The 13286-nt window shown below is 34.8% G+C and overlaps 1 protein-coding gene across 1 annotated transcript; it reads left to right on the top strand.

The window, feature by feature from the left end:
- The first annotated feature begins 2754 nt into the window (after positions 1-2754).
- On the top strand, positions 2755-12387 carry LOC132559912 (uncharacterized). The gene is made up of 10 exons (XM_060224542.1): positions 2755-3169; positions 3609-4010; positions 5893-6069; positions 6479-6579; positions 7358-7692; positions 7890-8730; positions 9337-9358; positions 9574-9906; positions 10185-10466; positions 11182-12387. The coding sequence occupies exons 1-10, from the start codon at positions 2755-2757 to the stop codon at positions 11202-11204; spliced, it is 2931 nt and encodes a 976-aa protein (XP_060080525.1). The 3' UTR covers positions 11205-12387.
- Positions 12388-13286: the final 899 nt, after the last annotated feature.

Below are 13286 nucleotides of genomic sequence, written 5' to 3'. Positions count from 1 at the left end.
CCTCATTTTTTTTTCTGGATGAAGTTACTACGTCACACGCATGTGCTTCTGTACATGAACCAGTGTCACTCGAGGACCCTGGGTTGGACACCAGTCATTCTGAAAACGAGGCAGAGACAGCTCTTACAAGTGACAATGTGGATAATGCACCTTTACCTACGCGTCCTCAACGTGTTCGGAAATTACCTCTACGATACCGTGATTCAGATCATGTTGACCCACACCAAGTTAATTCTTCAATCTCTAGCTCTCTCTCCTCAGATGACCAAGGACATGTAAAGGTCAAGAGAGTGTTGGCACAGAGGGTCTCTGATGGAAAGTATCTTGTCCACCTTGTCGGTGAGCCTGCTCAGCACTCCATCTGGGTTCCTCTACACAAAATGGATATCAAAACCAAGCGTAATATTGAGTGTAAACCACCTCCAGTTATTCGCTAGATACCAAAAATGCACATGTCAAACTGACTAGCATATATTTAGAGACATAATTAACATTTTGCTAGTTTTCTTCAGTGTGTATAACATATACTTGTTGATTTTCCTACAGTCAATTTGCTTTGCTATGTATCATACTTTATTAAGATGTTTTATGATGTTCAGTATGACTATATTTTGATAAGCCCTAATTTCTTGGTAACTCTTATGACTGGGTGATTCATCCTTAAAATTTAGGATTTAATACACATAGAATCATGGGTCAGGTATCCTTAAAATTTATTTTTTTTAGTTGGTTATCCTTAAAGATATATAGTCATTTAGTATTTTGAGTGGTGATCCTTAAAATAGTTGTTTCTTGTTTTTTTTTAATGTCAAATTTGCCTTTTGAGATTACATGCCTATGTAATATGTAAAATATAATGTATTATAAGTTTCAAATTCATGATTCAAAATTGTTTCATCAAATTTCAATTTACAGTACAGATAACATTTGGTTATCAAATAATTACCTGGGTATTATTCTTTTCTTGACTTTACTTGCTTGTCTTTCTTGTGTCAGGTTTGATTTTTCAATAATTACCTGAGACAGTATGAAATATTTGTACATAAAATGCTTTATATTCATTCCTTCTGTTATGGAATAATTTTCATTGATTGAATTATTCAAATTTCAATAACTGTAATGTGTGATGGAATTCATGGATGAAAAACACATGGATACAATTTTCGAGTCTCGTAACTTACCTAAACTTTGCTTATAAGCTTGTATTGATTGATATAACTCAATGTTTTGACATTGTTTGAGGTCAAGGCCTTGCTGAATTAATGTGAAATTATGAAATGTCTGAAGTTACAATTTAAGTCATATAACTGCAAGTGTTTGCTAAGTTTGTGATTAATTGAATATAGCCACAGCGAGCTTGATAGACTGTATTTTCATCATTTGAATGATATAAGAATTTACATATGCTCATATGATTGGCTGATATTAATCAAGTATAGTGCCCATATGCCTTGCATGTTTACTTGTGATTTACAACTTCATGATATACATTCATTATTCAATGTAATATTTCCATGTTTAGAACAGTTGCTTTGTTAAAAAGTGTTATTACTTTTCAATTATCAAATATAAATTGATTTCTGTTTGTACTTTGCCATGATATCTGGATTTCCTATACATTTTCTAATCTTTTTTTTAAAAAAAAAAAAAAAAAACCTAGCAGTTTGCTTACATTAGCCCTCATTAACATTATTTCCTGTAAGTTAGAGTGTAAGAAAGTTCCAATTGGTACCATGGAAAATGTTAGTGTGTGTGAATGTGATGGAAATTATGTTGGTGATGCATATTTGGTAGTCGATGAATCTTTAATACTCATATGTACTTGAGGACTTCCGGGTGTCATGTCTCAGTTCATTTCCTTAACCACTCTTTTGAAAATAAAATATTATGTAACTTTTTGTTCGAACCTGGATCCTGTATTTCATGTCACTTCCTACCCATGTAAAAATTGTGCCAATTTTTATTTTTGAGGGGGGGGCATGTTGTGTATTGGGGTGTTGGGTAGGTAAGTTGGCATGACCCACGGGTCCAGGGGACGCAACTCCAATTTTGGAACTCTTTTCTATTGAGGTTAATAAAGTTAGTTGATGGAAGAAAACGTGGCTGATGGGTTGTTTGTGGCAGGCTGTACCATTTCACCACCGATATTATAATTCCCCCAGCTCACAGCACCAACAGTCGGTGTTGTAAAACACCCCTGGTATTGTGTGTCGGTGTTGTGAAACACCCTTGGTATTGTGTGTCGGTGTTGTAAAACACCCCTGGTATTGTGTGTCGGTGTTGTAAAACACCTTTGGTATCGTGCGTCGGTTTTGTAAAACACCCTTGGTATTGTGTGTCGGTTTTGTCAACACCCCTGGTATTGTGTGTCGGTGTTGTAAAACACCCCTAGTATTGTGTGTCGGTGTTGTACAACACCTCTCGAATTGTGTGTCGGTGTTGTTAAACACCTCTTAAATTGTGTGTCGGTGTTTTAAAACACCTCTGGAATACCGTGTTTGTGTTTTAAGCAGACATTTTATGATCATATCGGTGTAACCAAATGCATATAGGATTGCCTCATGTTGTGAAACACCCTTGCTCCTTTTATGCCTGTACTGTACTACATATTTTGGATTGTCTCGGGATAGTGAAATACATCACGGATTGTCTAGGTGCAGTGAATTATTTATGATGCATATTATGTGGTAAATTCAATGTTTTTGGTATATTGATCGAGACTGCACTTCTTTTTATCAGGATTTGATAGTTAAAATGGCACTCTCGGGGAAAAGAAGCCTTACGGATGAGCTGTTCAATGCGTCCAGAGAAGGTGACATGAAAACATTTGATGAATGTATCGGCAATGGAGTTGATATACTTTGTAAAAATAATGCGGGATGGAACGTTCTTCATTACATTGGTTTGTATAGCAATTACAGTCTTTTATGTCACGTGGTACAACACCACTCAAAAGTCATACAACTAGTTAATGACGTCGACAAAGATGGAACAACGCCACTTCACATGGCTTGCATGCCAAATCGGCCAGATATTCGTATTATTGAAAAATTTGTACGGCTAGGAGGGGATTTGCTTCAGCGAGATAATGAAGGGAAGGCATGTCAAGACAAGACACACGACAGAAATACACAGAACTTCTTGCAATGGCGAAAACTGCATCCAAGTGGTAAGCAAATGTTTGTTTTGATAGGCAAGTTTCGCTTTGATAAAAATTGTCTATTCTATGATTAATTTCTTGATGTCAAGCAAAATTGTGATGAAATTATTTTTATTTTTTAATTTAAGGATGATAATCAGAAAGTGTTCTGAAATTTATGACAAAATACTGGAAATGACATTCTGAATACTATTGTACATGTATCGTGAATGTTATTCACAAACTATTGTCTTGTTATATAATTAGATACATTGTCTTCCATCGTTGTTTATGTTATTAGGACACATTGTCGTAAAATACCATGTCTAGTAAGAATATGTTATCTAAATGAAAAATATCACCGCAACCAAATATCCGGATTAAACGTTTCAAATAGGTTCTGCACTCATCTCTACTTATCGTTATTGGGTTGTTACATTGTACGTATGTTTTATTTTTATGTTCGAAGGATTGCCCGACACCGTCTTAGCCAACCAGAAAACAGCCAACAATGATGTCATAATGAAATATCTACACACGTTTGGGAAACTAGATGATGCATTTGCTAGGCGCTATGAAAGTGCTTTGAAAAAAAGTGTTGAAGAGTCTGCAAATATCCGGGTCATATTTCTTGGTCCACAAGGAGTCGGAAAGACTACGTTGACTTACCATCTCCTTGAAAAGGCATTACCAGAAGACGGAGTCGACTCCACCAACACCATGGACGTAAATTTGAATCGTCTGATGATCAACAAAAACACACATGAACGGATTCTTCTTCCTGAAAACGACATTGAGAGAACTGCGAGTTTAAATCGGCTTCGTGACATGCTTGGGACACTGTCATTTTCAGATAAAAATACCAAATCAGGTTAGTTCATTTCAAAATTGTTTTTGTAGATTCATTATATTTTTAACACCAGCTCTTTATACATTCATATAATCTTAATTTTATGACGACTAAGTCGAAGACAAGAATACCTCTCTCTTTTGAAGCTTTAGATAAGTAGGTCTTTCGTTATTTGCTAGTATCTTGTATTACAAAGACCGGAACCTAGCGTAGCAGGAGTGGTTGTTCGGTTGAACCAATCGACTGTATCGTTCTGGTTCTGTTTTAGACCAACGACATCTCGCGCAGCTGCCGGACACCACTCGGCCTTGGCAATCGTTCAGCCACCGATCGTCCCAACAAAAATGGATATTTAGCCATACGTCTAACTGTAGATTTAGCAGTACGTTTTCTGATTCTCTCTTCAAAGTCATATTCTAAATATAGAAAAGACATTAATGTGACCTCATTTGTGCGCCTTTTTACCACTGACCATCTCCTAGTAAATACAGCCACATGGAACAATCTAGTTTACCAACTGTGCCCCGCTGCCTGCTAACATGTCTTTGTTTTCATACAAGGCTGATTTTATTGAAGAGCTTACCAAACAGGTCACAAAGACTTTGCAAAGTCGTTTAATTTCACTCTTTCAATAACAAGGAATTTATCTATCGCGTCCATCGTATACAGGACAGACGCTTCTACATGGGTGGCTTACCGCGATATTTTCCTACATCGAAACCAAATGGCCAGTTTTCCACTAATCTGTATGATAAGTGTGATGATTTCAATTTCTCTGTCGCAGTTGATTCAATATCCAAGGGCCTGTTCCCATTTTCACGATTTTAGTGCTAGAAGTCGTCAACTGACAGACAGACAAACTAGAAACACAGAGTTACACACGGTGCAAGTTGATGAAAATTATGGGATAGTTTTACGGTCGTCACAGTGATGGCATTGAAAAATATACATTTTTCTTTGTGCTGTTTGAAGCTGAGAGTGTTTGATGCTCGTTAGTTTGTCTATTGGTTCCATTGCTGTATATCTTGTTCTCATTTGAGAATATGACGTTACTTACTTGGATTGATCAAGATTTACATGCTGGGTATTATCGATGAAGCAGAAGACGCGTACTCTTGCGGAACATATGGTCTTATTCTTTTTGTTCATTTCCAGGAATGTCGGTGTAAGTCTTTCCTTTGTTCATATTAAACACAAGTGTTATTGAATTTGAGTTTGAATTATGATTATGTTGACATGCTTGTATTTTCTTCTTGTTTCTTAGACAAGGACCAAACTATCTGACATGGGTAATGCTTTTGAAACAATAGATTCAAATTATTTTTTTTTTATAATTGCTAACATCTAGTAAACACAACGTATTTATGTTTTCACGGCAATGCACTATATGAAGTCACCACACAAAAGTGTAATTATCTAATTATCATTGGTAGGAAAACTACGCGCAAAAATAATGAATAGGTAAAGATTATATCGAGTTATAATTTGCATGAGACATCAACATTAGTAAGGATTATAAATAGAAGAATTGAATTGCCTTCTTAATGTATTTATGGTTGTTATAAATGACAGATTTACAAAATCATAATGTTGGCCTTCAAGAAATATTAGTCTGCAAATCTGTGTTATTTCTAACGACCTAAATACCATCCCAAGATTAATCAACTTTAATAATAAATTGGTTTTATAAAACTTCAGTTACTGAATGAGGTTTGGTAAATGGCCTTGATGGTTTTGATGACTGAACTTGTTTTGAGCTACGAGTAATATGCATCATGGATTTCGTCAGTTTGTCTACTGACCATCCTATTTCACCAGATAATTAACTTAGGTGAATCGATCCTTTAATGCGTTGTTGTTCAGAGGAAGTAAGTCAATCTTTTGTATTTCCTGTCATTTTTAGGGACATCGGAAAGTAGCAAGAAGACTCACAGTGGAGACATGGCCTACGTCAACATATTTGATTTTGGAGGTGAAGTTATGTTCAGTAACTTTCAGCATATTTTCTTAAATGCCGATGCAGTTATCATACTTTTATTCAGCTTGGAAAACTGTATGAAACATGACTCAACAGATCTTGGTAAGACTTTTATAATTTTAGGTTCCAATTTATAATATTTTTAATTCATTTTACAGCAGATTTGTTTATACATACATATAATTATGTGCTGAATTAAGACTTTATTTCATTTGTATATACCATCCATAATATGTATGCTACACGAAATCGGATTCTGAAACAAGTATTGCACACTTACATAAAATCTATCTTCATTATTTTGTATGTGTGTAAAGGTTATAACAAAACGTTTGCTGGATTTGACAAGGAAAACTCCTCGTAATTACGACATCAACATTTTATCGAAAAGTTGAATCCTTCTTTTGAAAGTTGTGATAGAACGACCTTAATATTGAGTAACTCTCAGTAACTCCAAAAACTTATTCTGTCTATGCTAATGTATTTTTATCAAATATTGGTTCTTACACAGATACTGTGTTTTACTGGCTGAAGTTCATTTACACTTACTCCATTGGAAAGTACAAACCTCCCATTGTTCTTATTGGTACTCACCTTGATAAAATACCTATGGTAAGTAATATAGTATGCGTGTTTCTAAACATGTAGAAAACTCATGCTCAGTTTTTTTGTTTCGCCTTGCATCTTAAAGCGCAGAAAGATCCTTTAAATTTCTGCAGAAAGACAGTGATGAACCAAGTACAACTAATGACAGCAGGTAGTTCGATGTTGTACACGACATTATGGATTGACGTCACCATAGTCTTGGGTAAACTCCAAAGCAAATTTCAATGCAATCATGATATTTGACTGGTTTTCCATATTCAGTATTAGTACCCAAATGTCCATATGCGATAGAATTTTATTTTCTTTAATTGGGTAAGTGTAATCTGCAGTCGTTTGCGTTATCAGAGACACGTTGTGAATAAATAAAAATATGATGAAGAAATCATCCTCAATAGTAACAATAGATCAGCAGAAATTTAGGCGTTCGACAGATTTATCAAAGGTCTCGGGTTCACCGCCAGTTCCCATATAAATACATGTTCCTTTTTCTATCCGCAACTGATAGTAACTTACCAAATATCTAATATCAACACACTGACCTCGACCTAAAGAGGATTCGCTTTTTCTAGTCATCTGTACTCCTGACATTGGAAGAGTAGTTACAATACCGCCGCCATCATCCATTTTGGTACCCCGTGACAAGGTATTTCATATTGAAAGAATGCCTGTGTTACCATAGTGATAGATGAAGTATTGCTGTTACATAGTACACTTATTGCGTTATATTGCATCACTTCATATAATTTTATATTGATATGCCCATTTGTACCTCCCATTCAACTAGGACAAAAGGACAACAACTCTAAATGCTATTATGACCACTATTAGGTCAAAAGAAAGGGATGCAGATATTGCACATATCTTTGACCAACACGTGGTTGATGTTATCCATATCAGCAACCCCGAACCGAGAGATGGAGTTTTTGAGAAGATATGGCATAGTGTCATGAGATGTGCCCCATATCAGGCGCAATGGGGACAACTCTTGCCTGGACATTGGATTGCATTAGAACATGACCTTATGACAATGAAGGGGCGAGGAGTAAAGGTCATGACTTTAAAGGAGATTAAAAAGCACGCTGAGGCCATAGGGGTGACTGACGTTGAAGCATTCTTGCGGTATGTAAAATTATTGTGTTCATTATGAGAAGGCAATATGATCCTTTAGTATTTTCACGTATATTTCACAACATTTCATCTTGTAATTTAAAAAAAAAAATTCCGAATTATCATTTCTAATGATCATTTTGTAATACAAATAAAGAAAAAAACGAAAATTATTAATACAACCATTCTTTGCTTGTAAATTTCGATAGGTACCTTCACTCTGCAAGAAATGTGTTGACATTCCCAACAGATGGACACCAAGATATGTCTACCGACTTGAAGTTCATTTTGGATCCAGAGTGGATGATAAAGGCTTTCCGCCTAATCGTCACCGACCTCAAATATCACATCAGAAATGTAGGGAGTAAAGACCCACTTCTGAAGGAGTATCAGCAGACGCGTCGGTTAAGGAGAGCCTTCATCGACAAAGTATGGGGTAAAGAGGAAAACGAAAGCTTTTCAGAAAACAGCGACACTTTACTTTACTACATTGAAAGATCAGAATTGATTGTAAAACCTCTTCCAAAGGAAGACGAAATGGATGCTGAAATTGATACCTACATCGTCCCGTCAATGCTTCTAGACCAGGATGGCACTAATGTTGTAAGGTCGTACTTGCAACAAGGAAATATAGTAACATCGTCAACACTCGGAATCAAATTTGACAACAATTTTATACCAGATGCTGTCTTTGACAAATTTTTGGCGTCTTTGCTTTACCGGTTTCAGGTTGTCTCTCATGAAACAAACCAGCTTTTGTGGCGTGGGCTTGCATGTTTCATTTTGACAGCCGATGTGAACATGGTAATCCATTGCAAGACTAACATGATCAAAGTCACTTTGTTATCCCAGAAAGCGTTTAACACAACACATGGTGTTCAGATCAGGACTGTTTTGGAAAAACTGCTCGTGGATACTCTTCAACGAAATGATCAAGGACATTTGAATTATACAGAACACATTGGAAATGATTTCGAGGTTTATTCCCCAGAAGGTGACACCTTCAATACAACAACAGCTGTGAAGAAATTCTGGTTTGGTGATCTTGAGGTATGAAACAATACTATGTTTGAAATATGTCATTTGTCCTCAGTGATTGAAGTGTTGAACTGCCGAGTAATATCAGTAATGAAGAAGTTTTTCAAACATCTCATTGAAGTTGACGCGATATAAAACTTGTAACTACCTACGTATAGTTAGCATTAAATATCATGACATGATGTTTCAATGTCGATATTTACATTCCTTATTGATGTTATTGTGTTATGCCAATTATAATTTGACCTATACGACAGTGTTATAATTCAAAAGAATCCATCATTTTGACGGTGAGCATTTGCCATTGCTTTATAAAAAAAATCACTGATTTCATTATGGCCATTAATGGTAAATTTAATCAAACTACTTGTTTATACAGCAGCATCATTATAAAAATGAAAAAGGTAAAAAGTTTTATCCAACAGATGTACTTTAAAGTTGAACAAAAACACAATAGATGTTTTCACATTCGGTTGGTTTTTTGCGTAGGACATTCATTAGAAGCGCCGATGTAATTCATTTATTAAGAATGTAAGTAGAACATTGAAAATACAGCAAGAAGTTTGTCGTTATTTTCATTACGTGCATTCGTAAAATGACTGTCGTCTTTCTTTATAGGTTACACAAAGAGAACCGGCTGGTGAGTATCATTGTAACTTTATAGAACATTTTGCTGTGGAATTCGGATTACATTTAATTAATATCTGTCAGCTGAAGGCCTTTTTACCAAAACGTTTTAACATTTTATTATCAAGTTTTCTGGACGAAGCGTAACATCTAGGAAAACTGTGCTGGAAGGATTAAAGTATTAAAGATAATGTATAATTTGAAATTATTGTAATTTTCACTTTTCAGAAAAATGTTCTAGCACTGCGTCTCAAAACAGGCTAACATTGAAGGAGATGAGTCGAATCGCAAAGCATATCCACGCAAATTCATATCAGATGTTCTTTATTCAACTCGAAATGGATGATACAACCTTCAATCAGATTCGTCGTGACAACTCCGCGTTAGATTTTCGGTCACAAGTTATACGAATGCTGATTCGCTGGCACAGCGTTCTTGATTCTGGAAAACAACCATTAGAACTTATTGTAGATGCCATGAATGCCACATCTATACCGCCGCGTGACATGCTATCCGAAGTTAATTCACCGCCATCATTCTATGAAGAATTAAAGAACGTTGGTATGTAGTATATTGTTCAATTGACATTTTTCATTAATTTGGCCAAAACAAGTGTATCTATACGTGAATGATTTCGTAATAAGAGTTTATGTCGACGAGTCTATATGTAGGACAAAATATCGAAAAGAAATGTTTCACTAGAAATAAAATAAAATGTCGGAAATAGGAAACACTATTTCGAGACTGCAAAAAAGAAATCTAAATCATTTTTTTTTATATATGAGAACATTAATTGGTTATATAGTGTATTATGTACGTAATTCTTTTGTTTATTATAGCTGAGCTAACTAAGCGTACCCGTGTGCCAGATCGTTGCCTTGTGGAAGCAGAAGTCCGGGATCTGGCTCGACGTATAGGGAAGATGTATGTCGTTTTCTTCATTGAACTTGATATAACGAATGAACGTATCGAGGAAGCAGAGGTGGATCACAGAGGAGACGTGTTAAAGATGAAGGAGAAACTACTGTTAGAATGGATGGAACGGGAATCTGGAGATTCAAACGTTGTAAGGATAGTGATGGCGTTCAAGGAATGCCAACTCGACTGGAACGCAGTAGTTGGTGAGTTAGATAGGAAATATCTAGTAAAACGTAATCAGTCTATTTTGATACAGTAGTAACAATTTATCTTTGAACCTTTATCTAGGGAACGTAAACATTGGTGTGGTATGTTTTGATAACTGTAATAGCTCAGTATATTACCTGAATTTGGATGGGGCTGTTCTCCATATACGTAGATAGATATTATTAAAAGACGAGGGTCATTTGTCTATGAAACTAAACAATATATAACGTAATTTAAAGTTGAAGGTCAATTGTTTATGAAACTAAAACAAATTTCAACAAGCCATGAAAACTTCATCCAAAATGTTCTTATCAAAACTTGAAAACGTTTTATAAGCATAGCTGGTAAGCGGTGCTGTAAGAAGGTAGTACTAATAATATTCCTTCGATGTTGTGAGATTAGCATATCCTCTCTCAATACAGGAAGGGAAAATTCAAACCAGAATAGAAGTAATTAACCTCATGCATCCCCCTCCCCCCTCCCTAAAAAAAATAAACTAAAAACAAACAAATATAAAATGGTTCAAGTTTTGCAAAGTGGCATTAGTTACTCGTATCGGTCCATATTTACTTCTTATTTGCTTAGAATCTTAAAAACACAATAATGCAAAGCTTTCAGTACTCAAAACACATCAGATAAGGTCTAATATGACTTTAATACCCCCATATCGTATATACATTCACCAACACAAATATTCTCTGGTTTTTTTAGATGTACTGAAGAAAACATCCTAAGCAGACAGTGTCCACAGTTACTTCACGATAACCTGTCGATGACTAGTCCTGATATGATGCCAAACGTGTTTAACATGAAGTGTATTATCATAAATCTTTCTTGGAAACTTGGAGAAGTATAGACTATATAACCACGAAAAATGACTGTCTGTGTTATCATGGATCAGAGATGCTAAGAATAGGTTTATTATCTTTGTGATGTGAATCTTTCATCAGCGAAACAAATATGCGAACCTCTTCTCCTAGGAGCTAGATAAAAGGCAACAATATTTAGTCAGTATGTAACAGGACTGTATTTAAGTGTGTTTTTTTATAGATGTTGTTGTGTTTCGTTTGTTTGTCTTTGTTAATCAATTAATACAATTAAATGCAAATATTAGATGTGAAGTAAATGTTTGTGTCAGGACGCTGTGCCTTTGTATGTAAATGATCTGAACAGGTACGGGTGAGTAGAATTTAAGGAGTGTGAGCTTGTAAGTCACCTGACCTGGACAGACGAATTTCATTGGATGCTTACATATCAACTCCTTCATGACCAGTAGCTCACTTTCACACACTTCTTTCCTTTTTTCTTTGGAACAAGACATCTTTTGGGATGATAAGTAGTTGTTGTGTAAGATCATTAGATAGAAGTCATTGCCGGAAGCATATTGTAACTGCACGGTGTTGTAACTACACGGGGTCTGTCATTGTTCTTTTAACAAGAACAAACATTGAATGAACCAGCGTGCGATGTTTTTATAAACATAAAACATCTTTTTGGAGACTTACGTTGAAAGTTTCATGAAAGTTGCAAGTTAAATATTTCTATGAATATATCCTCATTTATTTTTTTGAAATTCTACACCATTTATATTTCATTTTTATTTACATTTCATAATAGGATGTTTATTGATTTAATGTTCAAGCAGCAGCAAAGTGTTTACCAGGTTTGTGTCCTGTGTTCAGCCTTCTTACAATCCCGTCCTCACCGAAGACGGCTCTCACACTTCATGCACAGCATCTCGTGTATTAGTCCATTATTTTTTTCTTTATATTAAGTCATTCATTCCTTTATACATGCAATCCATTGTCCTTAGATGTTTTGATAAAATTCATAATTCATAAGTATATCATTATAAGTTTCATTTAAGTTAAAAGTCTTCTATTTAGCTACGAAATCAATATTTTTATTTTTATTTGCTTTTACGGACAGCGATAAATTACAAAAAAAAAATGTTGACAAAATGCAGCTTCAACGTTTTGGTGTTTTAAGTAATTTCTGCGATCCAAATATACTAAATGTAATGTTACATTTCTACAAAATCGGGGCTATCGGACAGACTTTTCTTGCTTGCGCGAAATAGCAAACTATTTGCACAAAATTTAACTGGATGTGATGCAGGTCCCGTCGCCTTTTAAAATTTATCAGGCATTCAGTAAATCTATCTTACCTTATTTACCCATTGATATAAAATTTCAAATTTCGAGGAATACCTTTGTACTGGTTTCTTGAGCATGAAATAAATTGCGAAAACTGATACCTTTATAAGATATAATGAGAAAAAAAATAAAATATAATTTTTCAATATCAGGTAAATTAAAAATTAAAACTTAAATAAGCAATCGTTAAATGGTTTGTCCTACATCAGTTATACTATTTAAAATGTTTATTGAATCTAAATATTTGCTTTTCACTTAATATCTGATTGCCATTACACTATCGATCACATAATACGCCTATGTCATATGTGGCTTGTATATGGCAATAGCGTTTTTCATTTGTTGCGCTGGTTATAAATCGATTGTGATGTAATGCAGACAATAACTTTACGTCAAGAATTTGAAATGTCACAACATATTTGCTGCTTCTTTTTTTAACGTGTTCCCCACATTTGAATGTTAAAAACCTGTCAAAAGGTAACTTTTATTTAGTTATGTGGTAAAAAGAAAGTATGTCTTTTTATTTCATTTCATATGACATATGAAACTGGTCTTGAGATTTTAATTTTGTTGGTAATTTTGTTAGTTCGCAAAACTAAGCTAATTTCTCAGACTCGTTTTATGAAATTTCAAATGAAATAAAAATCTAATTCAAGATCC

This window comes from Ylistrum balloti, unplaced genomic scaffold (assembly GCF_031769215.1).
Source record: "Ylistrum balloti isolate Yb309-2 unplaced genomic scaffold, AGI_CSIRO_Ybal_v1 Utg370992, whole genome shotgun sequence".
NCBI classification, from domain to species: domain Eukaryota; kingdom Metazoa; phylum Mollusca; class Bivalvia; order Pectinida; family Pectinidae; genus Ylistrum; species Ylistrum balloti.
The sequence above is the reverse complement of the archived record's forward strand: the minus strand, read 5'-3'. Positions and strand labels throughout refer to the sequence as shown.